The 15,319-nt window shown below is 35.5% G+C and overlaps 1 protein-coding gene across 10 annotated transcripts in view; it reads left to right on the forward strand.

The window, feature by feature from the left end:
- LOC113020887 (protein diaphanous homolog 3) overlaps window positions 1-15,319 on the forward strand; it is a 175,155-nt gene that overhangs the window by 89,929 nt on the left and 69,907 nt on the right. For all 10 annotated transcript variants that reach the window (XM_026165174.1, XM_026165235.1, XM_026165217.1 and 7 more), the window contains one exon: window positions 9,316-9,451. In XM_026165174.1, coding sequence (XP_026020959.1) covers window positions 9,316-9,451 — 136 coding nt within the window. The remainder of the gene's footprint in view (window positions 1-9,315; window positions 9,452-15,319) is intronic.

Here is a 15,319-nt window from a genome sequence, read left to right on the forward strand (position 1 = left end):
TCTTACTTGTGCTTGAAGTTAACATTTTATTCCATTCAGCTGATGTCCCCACTGACATTTTAATTCTTATTTTCCTAATTGTCTCTGCGATTTAGTAAGACAGCATAGCTTCTTCATGCTGGCTGTAATCATAACAATTTTTGTTTTAATAAGGGTGTTTTTGCTGTAATAATCTTTAGCTGCTCATTTCTGTTTTGTTTGTGAAGTTTAAAAGCCATCTTTTTTTTTTTTTATATATATATATAACAGACCCACTTATAGTATTGACCTGTTACTGACTCATCATTGTTTTCTTGAATGGTTGGTAGCTTTGAAAGATCTCGATTTAAATAAGAGGTTTTTTTACGCTTCTACATCCTTCCTCAGTGGATCTGCATAATCATGTCATTGTAATCCCCTGCCACTTTTCATAATGAACAGGGGCAAAAAAAGAGTATTTGTACTTTTGTACATTCCTTAAAAAAATGAATGTCTCCCATCATCCTCAGCTGTAGTTTGTGCCTTTTAATAATTGGCAAAGGTTAGCCAGTTAACACATAAAAGAAACCAAACTGTGCATGTTTAAAATATCCCTCTAAACATCATAATATGATAACATGGATCACCCAACATTTATTGTTTCATTCAGAGCCCCACTGTACCAAAGTACAATTATACATCAAGGCACAACCATGGATGTAGACTATTATTTAAAGGGGGGAAAAAAGTCTGTACTGGTATTTGCACTTATCATTATTCAGTTGCCATTTATGTCTGTAGTTCTATACACACACACACACACACACACACACACACACACACACACACACACACACACACACACACACACACACACATATACATATATATATATATATATATATATATTAATTAATTAATTTAAAAATTTGTTGTATTTGTGAAGTTAGTTTTAATGTGTAATTTATATATCAAATGCATATATGTTCAAAGAAAAATAGTCCCATCTGTTAGACTGTAAGTATAGGGCTATTCAGATTCTGAGCAGCAGCAACTCTGTTTGATTGCTTTAGCACAAGTATATTTACTTTGTTTTAGTAAGTGAAATTGCCCTTTTCATGGAAGAGTTTTGATGAAATTTACATTAGGCATCAGTCATAGCTTGTAACCTGGGATCATTTAATTGTTCCTTACTAAAAATATGCTGCACATTGGTAATCTTGTTCTTCTCTTTTCTTTTTCCTCATTCTTTCTGTCCTTAATTTACCAGATGCCCATTAAGAATATAGTCATTTGTGAATTGTTGGTTGCTATAAGCAACTCACAGTCATTCCATCAAATCAAAGTTCATTTTGTCAAGTAGTTGGTTTCATTTAAAAATAGTTATAAAAAGAGAGCTCTGAGTGCTTCACAGACATTTGGTATTCATCTCACCCTCTCTTATTCTTCAATACTCTCTTCTCCTGAATTTCTATAAGCCTGTCGAGTGGTACTTATCAATGTTTTTAGCTGCTATTGTCTACTTATGTGGGTGAGTTTAGTCAAATGTGTTCCAAACCCTTCCCATAATTTTTTTCTCGCTGTATTTGCAACACTTTATCATAACTATTGTAAAAAGATAAATTGATGAAAATATACAATTTACTTATACTAACTGCAACAAACAACAAAACTTGATGTTGATTGCTACTGGACAATTAACTAAGTTGTCTGAGAACGCTTCCATCAAAGTTTACATCTCCTTAGTGTTTGGATTTCTTTTATACATTAAAACAGATTTTAGATTTAACAGAATGCTTCAGTTATTGTCTATTATTACCTGTGATTAATACACTATTTGGACAGAAGTATGGCGCAATCTACACATTAATGTTAGAGGAGTGACTTGGCTGTTGAAACCAATTGCATGAAGGTCCAGGCACTCAGTTTTTATGCTGAAGCTTGTAACTGCCTCAACTCAGTCAGCAGAAAGATGTCGATCTTTTGCACTATGCGCTTCGGCACTCATACAAAATCCCTGTTTTGCATTGTTACGTTGTCTGCCACTATTGTTATGTTGTTTCCTAAACACTTCTACTTTGCAATAATGCCACTTAGACTTGATTGTGGATTATCTAGGATGGAAGTAATTGACTCGTTGCAGTGGTAGCATCTTACCACACTTGAATTCAAGTGAACCGTTTTGAATCGCCCAATCTTTCACAAATATTTGTAAAGACAGACTGCATGGCTAGTTGCCTGATTTTATCTTCCCAACAGTCCAGAGGACCACTAAAACTCTTCAACCATTCTGTCAACGACAATGATGTGGGTGTTTTGGTTTGTGTGGGATTGTGATGAAATGTCAAGTTAATCAATGTTAAATTACCTGTTGCTGTCGACAGTAACTTTGCTGTTTTACATTAAGATTATGACTTAATATTGGCATGAGCAAGCCACCTTCACCCTTCAAACCCAAACTCAGTACAGGGAAAAAACAACAAAACAAGCTGAGTGGGCTTAGACACTTTGTCCATTGTGTGTTTTTCCTAAGTTATAACCAACTACAATTACTTTTTATAAATAAGAAAAAACAAAATCTCAAGTTTGTCCAGTGGAAGATTAATGCAACTAGAAAAATTTGCATTTCCTGCGAAAATGCAGTGTGGATGCCTTAACGGCTGAAGATATCTGCTGAAAAAAGCTGAAAAAGTTGAAACAAAAAAAAAAAAAAGATGCCCTGAGCAGGATTCGAACCTGGCCCTCCTGGTCAAAGGGCAGCTATTTAGCTCACTGAGCAAAACACTTTCTCACCAAGAAAAGGTGGAGAGATTGACAATTGTGCTGAAATGAGCAGAAGCTACTGAGAATTGTGCTGATAACAGGTGGAAAGGCGGAAAATTTTTCAGAAGAGGTGAATAAGCAGAATTTGGGCAAAAATAAAGGGGTGAAAATTCTGCTGAAAAGAGTTCAATCAGCAGAATTTCTGCTGAAAAGAGGTGAATGAGCAGAATTCTACTGAAAAGAGTTTTTTTCTGAAAACAGCAGAAAAAACTGAAAATTTTGCTGAAAAGAGTTGAATGAGCAGAATTCTGCTGAAAAGAGGTTTTTGCTGAAAAAGAGTTGAAAAAGTTTGGATTTGTGCTGAAAAGGGGTTAAAAAAACTGAAAATTTTGCTGAAAAGGGGTGAAAAAGATGAAATTTGTGTTGAAAAGAGTTTAAAAAAAGTTTAACTGTTAAGTGAAAGAAATGTTGCCATAAGCTGGATTTGAACCCAGGCCTCCCAGTCTGAGAACGGATGCTTATCTCACTGAGCTAAAACACAGCTCAGCCCATCATGCAAAATCAGTGACCACATTGATAATGTGTTCCATTCATTTCAATGGTCAAAAGTCATAACACACATCAGCAGAAATAGCAGAATTTTTTAAAGTTTAAACATAGTATTTCTGCTAAAACTTAGTATTTATACTAAATAATATTTTTTTCCTGCCAAATCATAGCATTTGTGCTGGAACACAGAAAGTTCTGCCAAATCATACAATTTGTACTAAAACATTATTTATGATTAAGCAGAAACACTGGGACTTGGTAGAAATACTATGATTTACATGAAATACTTTGACTTAGCAGAAGTACTACAATCTAGGAAAAAAGTACTACAGCATAGCAGAAATTCTATCATTGAGCAGAATTACTAGGATTTAGAAGAAATACTAAGATTTGGCACAAACACTGATGTGGCTCAAGAACCTTTATTGTGCAGTTATACTATGATTTGGAAGAAATACTATACTTTGGCACAAATACTATGATTTGGAAGAAATACTATGTTTTAGCACAAATACTATGATTTGGCTCAAATACTATAACTATCCTCAGTCAGAAGGAGAGGCTGACATCCAGGGATTAGATTACCACAGGTGGAGTTTATTGCGGTCAGATGGATGGTACAGGGAGGTATGGCATACAGTAGGAGGATGTGGAGAGGTGATATGGTGTGGTTTCTATGATTAAGAACAGGGTATGCATTACAACATGCATACAGATTAAAGATTAAGAAAACTGGCAACAAATTCCTCCACTACAAATCAGTCTGATGCCACTTTTTACAGGGTTCCCATTTACTAAGGCACTACCCAAAAGGCACCACAAGAGGGCACTCCAACACAAGAGATGACCTATTTACACTGATGCACTTAGTAAACAGCCCCTACTTAGCCACTACATAATACAGTGATATTACAGTATACAAATTCACACAAATACTATGATTTGGCAGAAATACTATGACTTAGTAGTAATACTATAACATAACAGATTTCCTAAAAAAAACTATGAAATTGCAGTAATTCTATGAATTGGCAGAGATACTACGTTTTAGCACAAATACTATAACAACGCAGAAATACTATGACTTAGTAGTAATACTATAACATAACAGTTCAATGTTCTTGCACAAATACCACAATATGGCAGAAATACTATGTTTTAGCACAAATACTGTGATTTGGTATAAATACTATGATTTGGCACACATACTATATTCCGCAGATACACTATAACATAACAGATATTCTACAACTTAGTAGTAATACTATAATATAACAGAATTATTATTTGGGCACAAATACCACGATTTGGCAAAAATACTATGATTGGGTACAAATACTATGATTTGGCAATAATACTGCATTTTAACACAACTACTGAGATTTGATTGAAATACTATGATTTAGAAGAAATACTATTACTCCATACAAATACGATACTTTGGGACAAATACTATGTTTTGGTTCCAATACTATGATGTGCAACAAATACTATGATTTGGCACAAGTACTATGATTTAGTACAAATACTATGATTTGGCAGAAATACTATGACTTAGTAGTAATACTATAACATAACAGATTTCCTAAAAAAAAACTATGAAATTGCATTAATTCTATGACTTGGCAGAGATACTACGTTTTAGCACAAATACTATAACAACGCAGAAATACTATGACTTAGTAGTAATACTATAACATAAGAGATATACTGTGGTTTTGCAGACATACTATGTTTTTGCACAAATACCATGATTTGGCACAAATGCTATGATTTAGCAGAAATACTATGATTGGGTACAAATACTATGATTTGGCAATAATACTGCGTTTTAACAACTACTGAGATTTGATTGAAATACATACTATGACTTAAAAGAAATACTATGACTCCATACAAATACGGTGCTTTGGCACAAATACTATGATTTGGCAGAAGTACTATCATTTAGTACAAATACTATGATTGGGCAGAAGTACCATGTTTCAGTACAAATACTATGATTTGGCAGGAATACTCTGGTTTAGCAGAAATACTCTGATTTAGCAGAAGTACTATCTTTTGGTAGAAATTCCTGCTAAAAGGTACTATTTCTGCGTTTTAGCAGAAATACTGTAATTTGGCATAAATACTATAATTTGGGATAAATACTATGATTTGGCACATATAATATATTCAGCACATACATTATAAAATAACAGAAATATTTGGCCCCAAAACCATGATTTTGCGCAAATACCATGATTTTTGCAAAAATACTATTATTTAGCAGAAATACTATGATTTGGCAAAAGTACTTAGATGTAGTAGAAGTACTTTGCTTTAGCAGAAATACTATGATTGAGGAGTAATACTTAAACATAGGAGAAATATTGATACACAGACACACATACACAGAGAGTAAAGGGAACAGGAGCTGTGGAGAGTCTGGGCTTGGTATATGTAGGTCAGTTAAATTAGCTGCACCTGCTGTAGTCAGCCCTTACACACACAGACACAGAGAGAGGTGTGAGTTTTCTTCAGTGTATTTCTGACATTCAGGATTCCCCTCGAACAAATGGCCATAATTTCCTAACCGTAGAGGCTAGAACGGTCATTCAGACATCGTTTTGTTCAGAAGAGATGGGGGAATCTTCAGGTCTTCATAATTCAGAGATAAAATATAAATTATTAAAGATATATGACTTGTAATACACTGTAACTGAGTAGAGGCGAAGCAAAAACTGCATTGACTTGCTCTCAAACAACCTTTGGTAACTCTAAATCTATATGGAGCATCAAAATCATTCTTTCACCGTAAGAAACAGCAGGCTTTGGTGAACAGTCATGGAAATTTTCAGGGCTCTGTGGAAATCCATCAAAAAGATATGATGAGAGAAAAAAGTGACTCATTTCCAGAATTTGAAATCTGATGAAATCTGAGCGAGGGACAAATTTCCTACCCTCAAACAAGTCTAACTCATCTCAGAACGGTAATAGGTGAGAAAATAATTCTTGAATTGTGAGCATCAGGAGTGTCTGAAGATATACGGGGACAAGCCTTATGTCTTAACTTCGCTTCGTTAAGGAGATATGACAATTTGAAAATGCCTCTCATTACAGAAATCCAGCGGTGATTTTGAACAAACTCTCCATTGAGTTTATATGGAGAGTTTTCACACTTTGTGTTACTCTGAGGAGATTTGCAAAATATCTATGAGTCCCACAACAATGATAGGGGCATTTTCTGAAAGCCAGCAAAAATACCTACGTTTTGATGTATAATTTGCGCGGCTTGAGTGGAAATTGAGCGAGTAGCAAGAAGTTGTTTGGACATGAAGAGAAAATTCAAACAGTTTCACTGTCCCCTCTGAGTTAATTGCATAGCAACCATAGCAACGCATGTATTTTCTGAAAAATCACAATTTTGCAACTGAAGACTTAAAGAGAGATAAGATGAAAACGGTAGAAGATCTGAAAAAGCTGAATCACACAGGAATAGCCCAATCATTTGAGAACGTTTTAAAGTTTGAATGGAGTTTCTAGGTGAAAGTATGAGGCAGTAGTTAAGTTTCAAAGACAAGAAAGTTTTAGCAGAATTGTGGAAGTTTCCCATTCATTTCAATGGGACAAATTAAAGGAAAAAAGTGTAATATTTAAAAAAGTATAATAGTAATAAACACCAAAAGTCATAGCCGGCATAAGCAGAAAGAGCAGAAGAGTTTAGAGTTTGAACGGTGAAAATAGCACAAAAATTGTGGAAGTAGATCCACGGCGAAAAGTGTACGGAAACACCCGGAATAATAAAGAATAAAGAGAAACAGGAACTCAATAGTGTGGATGCCTATTAAGGCATCCACACAATAAGGGGCAAACGTGGAGCATTTACTATATAGGATTGCAGTAGTGTTTATATGTAGTTTTATATAGTTAAATTTAGCCATGCAAAAAAATAAAGGATTAAAGCACAGGCTAACAGTGATGAAACCATACCACTGTGTCAGTACTGTGTGCAGTTACAACCCTATTATTAGTAATATACACTTTATTTATTCAATTGAAAATTTCTCTGAGCATCAACAAGACCTTTGAAACAATCAAATATACTGAAATGTTTTGAATTCAAGTTCACCATATAATTTCCAACTATAGTCACTTGTATGCCGACATAATAAGATGTTGTCAGTGGGTTTCAATAAGTGATTGCCCCTCTTTGGTGTGCCACTGTAGTTTTCCCCATACTACACAGTTCTTGTAGTGTCTGTGTATGTGTTTTTGTGTGTATACATTTATGTTGGTTTGATATTACTATTCTATCACTGACCTGCCCATCAAGCTGAGCTGTGTAGAAAACCCAAGTGGAGGGGGGTTTGAGGGGGAGAACTTGGGTGTTTGATGAAAGCCTAGACTCCCTTGCTTTAAGTGACTGGCTATTGATCAGGATGGCAATCGTGCTAGCACTCTATTAAATCATAAGCAGTCTGTCTCTCGGCTGTGGCGTTATTGAGCTATTGACAAAATTGGAGGAGTTTAACAACAGGGACTACAGAGCCTGCAGTTACAATAGTTGATGCATACCAGATGTCCTTATAGACGGATTCTCCCTAGAGAGACTGATTCAAATGAATGACATAAGTTTGGAAGTTTGGCTACATCAGCATGTTTAAATGTCAGTAACATTTAGTGACATCTGAAAGACTCAAGACCAAATATTGATTTTAAACAACCACCAGTGTTTACTTGTATGAACTGTACTGTACATAGGTTATTCATGTTTAAAGGCCTCCAGCGAATAATATTTGATCCTGCAAATTCCAATAAAATTCTCTTAGGACAGAAAAATATAATACTTAGGAGCAGAAATATTCTGGAGTACAAGAAGTACTGTACAGCAAACAAACTAAAACTATTGCTATGTCCATGTGGTTGATCAACATAGATATTTGTGTTTGTTGTTCACTTAAACTTGCAAATGAATTAGCTTGAAATCACTAAGCGTGTATACTTAACAAAAAAAAAAAATAGTAAACCTCTTTGCTAAAGATTTGATGCTCCAGTTAGCAATCTGGTTACTGATAATATGTGCTCTTCTTAAGATGGATTCATTGCTGTTACCAAAGACTCAGTCACAACTTTACCAAACGTTTTAAAACAGATTATAGACAGCCCCAAAAAGCTATAAATGGAGAGCCAGGTTATTAGAAATACATCACTCTACGTTAAACTGTTATTTTAGTCACAATAAAACATTGTAAACTCTTTGACATGTTTTCTAACTTTTATGCCTGCTCAATGTAAGAAAGTAGCTGCAGTTATTCCATAACAAACTAACATGAACAGGTTATTCTTGTGTAACCATAAACACTTTTTTTAAAGAAACTTCCGTTTTTGTTTATGTTTATTTAACACTGCAACCCGCACAGAATCCCTTGTAAGCTTTGCTCAGTATCTGTTGTACAGCCAGTTAATGTTGAATTGTGTTATGTTTGGTTTACATTTCTATCACACTCGCCTGCTGTGACGTGACTAGATAAAGTATTTTCATTTTGAGCATACCACAGTGGCCAGATGTCTGCTGAAAGTTCAATCTGTATATGTTAAAACAATACTGGAAGAATTTACCTTTCAAAAATGTTTTTACACTCTGCAGTAAGGTAATGCTGTCTGTATGTGATGAAAAAGACAAATTATAGGGGAAAAAATGTAAAGCAAAATCAAATTCTACGTTGCTACAACTCAAAGTCAAAGAACAGAATTGCTTGTAATCATCATCTTCTCTTGATTCCTTGATCATTGATGCATCAATCTCATCAATCTAGTCTCTGAATTCAGTGATATGAAGTTCGTTTTTTTTTTTTTTTTTTTTCTCAGAAGACTTGAATCACAGTGCAGCTAAGAAGCTTCACCTGACTTTAGTGGTGCCTGATAAAGATTTCATCAGGGTTTGACTGCTGCCTCCCTCTTTGACAGGCTTAGCACTATTGTAATTAACCCCACTTAGCAGTCCATCATGTTTTCTCTTTTTTTTTCTCCTCCCCTCACATTTTCTCTGTCTCTGCCCTGCAGCAAGCACTGAAAGAGAACTTCAGGCAGAGGGAGATGGAGGAGAAACAGAGGAGAGCGCGGGCAGCAAAGGAGAAGGCAGAGCGTGAAAAGCGGGAGAGACAGCAGAAGAAGAGGAGGTTGCTGGAAGTCAATGCAGGTAAAGACTGCATAATTTGCTTTGCCTGTCAACTCTTGCAACAATAAAACCCTTTCACAGAGCCGTGTGCTGAATCAATCTAGGGTCAAGCGGTGTAAGAGATCACTCAAAGACAACGAATCTCATTTATAACATACAGCCCAAATTTTAATGGATTAGAATTGACAGCTATTTTCTCACAATTCAGTTTTCAACACTATAAAAATAAAACCCCCACATCTGTAGAGAAAATCTGTCATCTCATTTTGATTGATGGATGTAGTTAAGTAATGTTTAAAATAATATCCATTATGTGATATTAAAGCGTGTCATAAGGCTTTTATTTTAAACTGTCACTCTGTCCATATCACTCATGTTGAAATTACAGTCTTAACTTTAATTATTTCAAACCAATTAAGCCATCAAATGTAGCTGACCCGTGCATTATTAAACCACTATTACATAGTAACACAAATTTGAGACATGAGCTTTATTGTGTTGCTTTATTTTCATTTGTGCCCTTGTAGACAGTGGGTTTTTTTGGGGTTTTTTTTTTTTACAATATTACAAGGATTACAGAAGTTCACTTTTTAACTAACCTATCTTGAGAGGTCAGAAACATTTGACAGGATTCAGAGTATTACTACAACACAGCACTTTCAACTCTTCTTGTTGAAACAGTGTTTGTAACCTTAGCATATCCAGTCTTTCTGAGCAAGACAAGTATTATGCCAGTGCCTTTTAAAGGAGATGCTACAAACTGCCAAAATTAAATGAAATCCTTCTTTATGTTTCAACATTTCAAGATAACTAGGTCATAAACTAGGACACACAAAAAGGTGGTATCTTTTTGGTTCTCAAAAAAAGAGAAAAGCAGCCAAATGCAGCAGAATAAGAATTACTCTACAAAGGAAAAAATAGTTTCTTCTGATTTCTGCCCAGAATTTAGCAGAATGCTTTTTGCTCACATGTAAAAATAAATATAGCCTTTTTATTTTTTTAACACTTTTCAGACAAGTGCTAAATTAGAGTAAAGAATCTGATTTGGAGAAATTATTATTTTTTAAAACAAAAAAGACAGTCACTCCTATTGCAGTATCAGAGAAGCTTGCGCTCATGCTTTATTTGACATATTAATAAAAAATGAGTGCATAGTAGGTTCAGCAATAATACCACATGCACCATATATCAGTTTATATGTGTAAAACAAGGAAACTATTTTGAATTATTTGGGTGATGGGGCAAGTTTCACAAGCCTAATCTTGTTCAGTTTGTGACTTGAGTGAGTACTGCCCTGTGCAGTATCACTTAAGTGTCATGTGATTGCATTATCTGTCAATAAATGCATTATTTCAAAGTAGTGTATTTCCTCTTTTAAAAAAAAAAGCAAATGCTTTAAAACACATCCATCAGAGCAGAAACTCAGTGCACTAAAAGTGAATAAACTGACACATGAATGAGAAATTAAATTCAACGCTCAGTTGAATTGCATGAACATGGTCATAAAATCCATGTGAATAGTTACGTGTTTGCGCCTTGCTTTGATAACTTGAAAAAAATCATTGTGAGACTTCAGAAAGATGGAAAAGGATAAAAAGAAGATTGGTGACCCTCAAAAAATCAACTGAAATATATTTGCTGCAGTAATCAGGAGGTATAGAAGAAGCCATAGTACTACCAATCAGAGCTCTAGCGTTTGCCCTGCTAAAATGACGATATTGACAGTGTGTCACAATCTTTCTGAGACAGACAAGTGCTTCAGACTTGAAACAGGGGTCATCATTGAAAATCTGATTTTCTGTGACAGCTTAGACCATAGGTGTCAAACTCTGGCCCGCAGGCCAAATTTGGACCGCAGCCTAATTAAATTTGGTCCATGAAGCCATACAAAATTACTATTAGAGCTGGCCTGCATGTACTGCTAATACTACAATTCCCAGAATGCTCTGTTGGTGTTTTGGTGCATCAGTCATGATGACAGGACCCATTAGCACCCTCTCCTCTGTTGACCATAGTCATAGCAACCATGCAAATACTGCCATGCTACCTATCCCAAAATGGCAAAAAGAAAGGCAGAAAACAGGAGCTTTCTGGACAGGTGGGAGAATATGAGGAAAATTTTATAAATGATAAAATGATAACATTTAATTCAGAAGGCTGCAAATACATTTTTTATTTAAGAAATGAATTCCACTGATGTGTTATTTAATTGCAATATTAAGTTATATATACGTTTATATAAGTTATATATATTGTTTAGTATTAAGTTATGTTTGTTCCATATTCAGTTTTTCAGCAAAACTTGTTTGAGTGCATAAGAAACGATTCCTTGTTATATTTGGAGGAAGATTTTTTTTTCCAATGAATATTAATGACTTTGATCCAGTTTTGTATTTTGGCCCACTGTGTATTTGAGTTTGACACCCCTGGCTTAGACCATGGCTGTCAAAAATAAGGCCTGGGGGCCAGAATGGGCTCAGCAAAGACTCCAGTATGACCCAGTGAAAGGCTTTGGAAAAAGTGCAATGAGGGCATGGATTGTGAACTTTCTAACTGTAGTTTTACAGATTTTAAAGACCTCCACCATTGCCACTCATACTGCATCAAATAGTTTTGCAATAGATACGCAATTAAATGAAATGACAAAATGAAGTACCAGAACCTTTTGCTTTACACATGTATTGTGCAGAAAATGGAGATGTATTGTTGAAACTGCACTTTGTTTTCTTATATTATGATATTTCATGGATGACCTGTTTAGTTAAATGTCCTTACAATGACAGAAAGAGTTTTTTCACCGGTCTGGCCCACAATTTAAACTTAGTTTGAAATCCCTGACTTAAACAGTGCAAAGAATAGACCATAATGATAACCCCCACTTAAAAGAAGAAGAAAAAAGTCTTGTTCACATATTAGGCATTTGGCACATATGCAAGATAAAACTAAAATAAATTTGTGTAATTCAGATGACGTCCAACATATTTGCCATTAACCTTGCAAGGGCTTCTAGAGTGCATGGTTCCTACAATGAAGCATAGAGGTGGGAATGTGATGATAGGGACATGTTGACATTTATAGATTGCACCATGAATGCGTGTTTATGTAAGACAAAATATTTTCTGACAGCATGCCTCCCACTCTCCAGTAGTCTGGTACAAGAATGATATTCCAGCATGATAATACAGCAGACTGCCAAAATCAGAGAAAAAGAAAAAAGGTAAAACTATGACCTGGCTGGTGCATTTCCTGACTTGAATCCAACAGAACACCTTTGGAGTGTTTTTAAAGAGGAAGGTAGAGCAACAACCCCTCCAGCAAAGAACAGCTGGAAAAAATTATCTAAAGAGCGACAGAACATCTCTGGAAAAAAGTGTGCAGTGCTGTACAGTATCCTACATGCAGGAAAACATGGAGTCTGCAACCACAAATAAAGGAGGTGGACAAAGCTTGTGTTCAATTTGAAAATGAAGCAGTTACGTGACACTGTTTTAAGTCATTAGACTGTTAAGCGATACTGCGTGGGGTGTACAAACTATCCTATAAATGCAGCATCAGTGTTTACTTTGAGTGGTTACATGCTGTGAAGACAGAAGTTACTGTTAAACATTCCTCATTTATATTGATATTTTGCATTGACAAATGGGACCTGAATCTTATAAATCATTGTCTCCTTTCCAACTTTCAGCAAAAACTGAGAAGACAGCACCTAGCTGTCTAAAATGTTATTCTCAAGAGATACTACTGCGTCTTACACAGATGGAGGCTGTTACTCTGGCTTGTATCATACATTATCCGATACAGGCTGTAGTTTTATAAATCACTATTAAATATTTAAATTTGTATTGTTGCTGCATTTGATGAACATATTTTCTCTCAAGGGAAATTTATCTTACAGTTAGAAAGCAAAATCATAACAGACCTCCAAGTGGGAGTAAAACTGAAACTATCCCCAGTGAAAGAAGCTCATATCTGTCAACATAAATGCATTTTCAGAAAGTCATAATTAATTAATACTTGTCCACCCGATAGTCTTTTCTTTAACCACTTATTGGCTTCAGTTTGTATTTTAATTCAATTTTATAACACTAATACACTGCATTTGGTCTTTGACAAGGGGCACAGAGCAGTTATCTAGTCTTTTGCCTGAACCTAAATAAGAAGAGAACAAGATTAAAATGTATCTATACGTTTTCCCTAGCAAGTGTTAGTGTCTAAAGATCGGATGAAACCTTCTCTTTCCATGAGCACAGAGCTCCTCAGATAAGATTTGAGAACATTTACACAACAGAACAGCAATAGAATGATTAATGAGTCATAATTGCAAATTTAGCAGACGTTTCACTTAAAAAACAGTATTTGTTACCTCATTCCCTCTTGTTGAGCTGTGCGTATCAGACCAAATTTGCATTATGAGCCATAATTGCAGGTAAGGCTGTTACAGTAGAGTCAACACAGCAGTGTAAACAGATATTTTGTTACTTATCTGAGAGCGACTTGCCAACAGTATGTGGCTGTTGTTCATTTTATCAAATGTCAAAATGCTAACAAATGTCAGCAGGCGGCTGTTCTCAGACAACAAAAAGCAGGCCTAGACAGACTGTATTTGAAGCTGTGTTTCTCCACAAAAGGACAAAAACTAGGTGCTGGTTTTCACTCGATGCACTTTTGCAGTTTTTCTGAAAGACTCAAAAAGTTGGTCGCTCACCCACCCCAGAGTTAATGAAGTCTGACATTACTGTAGAAAATGGGATCTTGGCAAGATAAATATGCATCAGTTGGCTAAATTATTGTTCCTTATGAGCCACCATGGCTGCATGTGTGTTTATGGCTAGGCCAATCATTGTGCTAGTGGACGTAGTTTAGCCATGCGTAGTAAAGTCTCTCCATGTCAGCCCTGCTCACTCAGTTGTTATGTTTCTGATTAAACCCATGACAGACATTTGTGGCATCATTGGGCAAAAAATTCTATAATAACCTTTGAGCATATTGTAATTCAAATTGTTGAACAAATGAAAGTCTGGTCAATATTACTGCCAATGTAAATGCACTCATGACAAGAACATTTAGCTGTGAGAGCAGAACCACAATTGTCACAGTTAATAAATACCAAACGAATTTCATAAAGACAATCTCCAATACAAAAACTCCCATTTTAGCATTCACTGTCTTCTTCAGTGGGAGAAAATGAAGGACCATTAAAGTTTAGACTGAATTTGAATGCTGGAGAACTTCAGCTTAAATGAGCAACAGCGTGTGCAGCAGAGGGAAGATGTGCCGTGTGTACACATGCTGCAATTTTTCTTGGTCTGACTAGTTGTTTTTCTGGAGGCACAGTAGCTCCTTCCACAATTTGGAGGTGCCAGCAGAAGCTGATTGTTTTCAGAGAATATCTGACTCTTGTACTCTTGCAAGGATATAGTGACAGCAAGTAAGACAAAAATCAAATCATTTTTAAAAAAGTTACCTACTGCATTTAGAATTTAATAAGCATCCAGTTTATGCCTTTGGTACATATGCAGTTTGCAGAGTTGTTTTAAATGCCGTCTGTGCTTTGTCAGATGTTATGTCTGCAGAATAATGTCCCAAAAAAAAATCTGTATTTTATGGCTTCCTTTTACCAGTTATAGTTTTGTCAGAATGTTATTTTTTCCTATTTTGCATAACGTGATGACTGTAGAAGGTGTAATTACACTGGCCTGCTAAGTCATTGGTTGCTTGAAGTGAATATGAGAACTATGCACTGGAGTTAAAATTCTACAAAAATCTTCCAAGCCGCCTACAGATCCAGTATCATTTTTGTATTTTCAAAGCGACCCAACTCATTAATTTGAATGAACCAGTTCACTGTCAACTGCTCTCAAGGAAACTGCTGGGAAGTAATTTTTGTGG

Source organism: Astatotilapia calliptera, chromosome 1 (assembly GCF_900246225.1).
Source record: "Astatotilapia calliptera chromosome 1, fAstCal1.2, whole genome shotgun sequence".
In the NCBI taxonomy this organism is placed as follows: Eukaryota; Metazoa; Chordata; class Actinopteri; order Cichliformes; family Cichlidae; genus Astatotilapia; species Astatotilapia calliptera.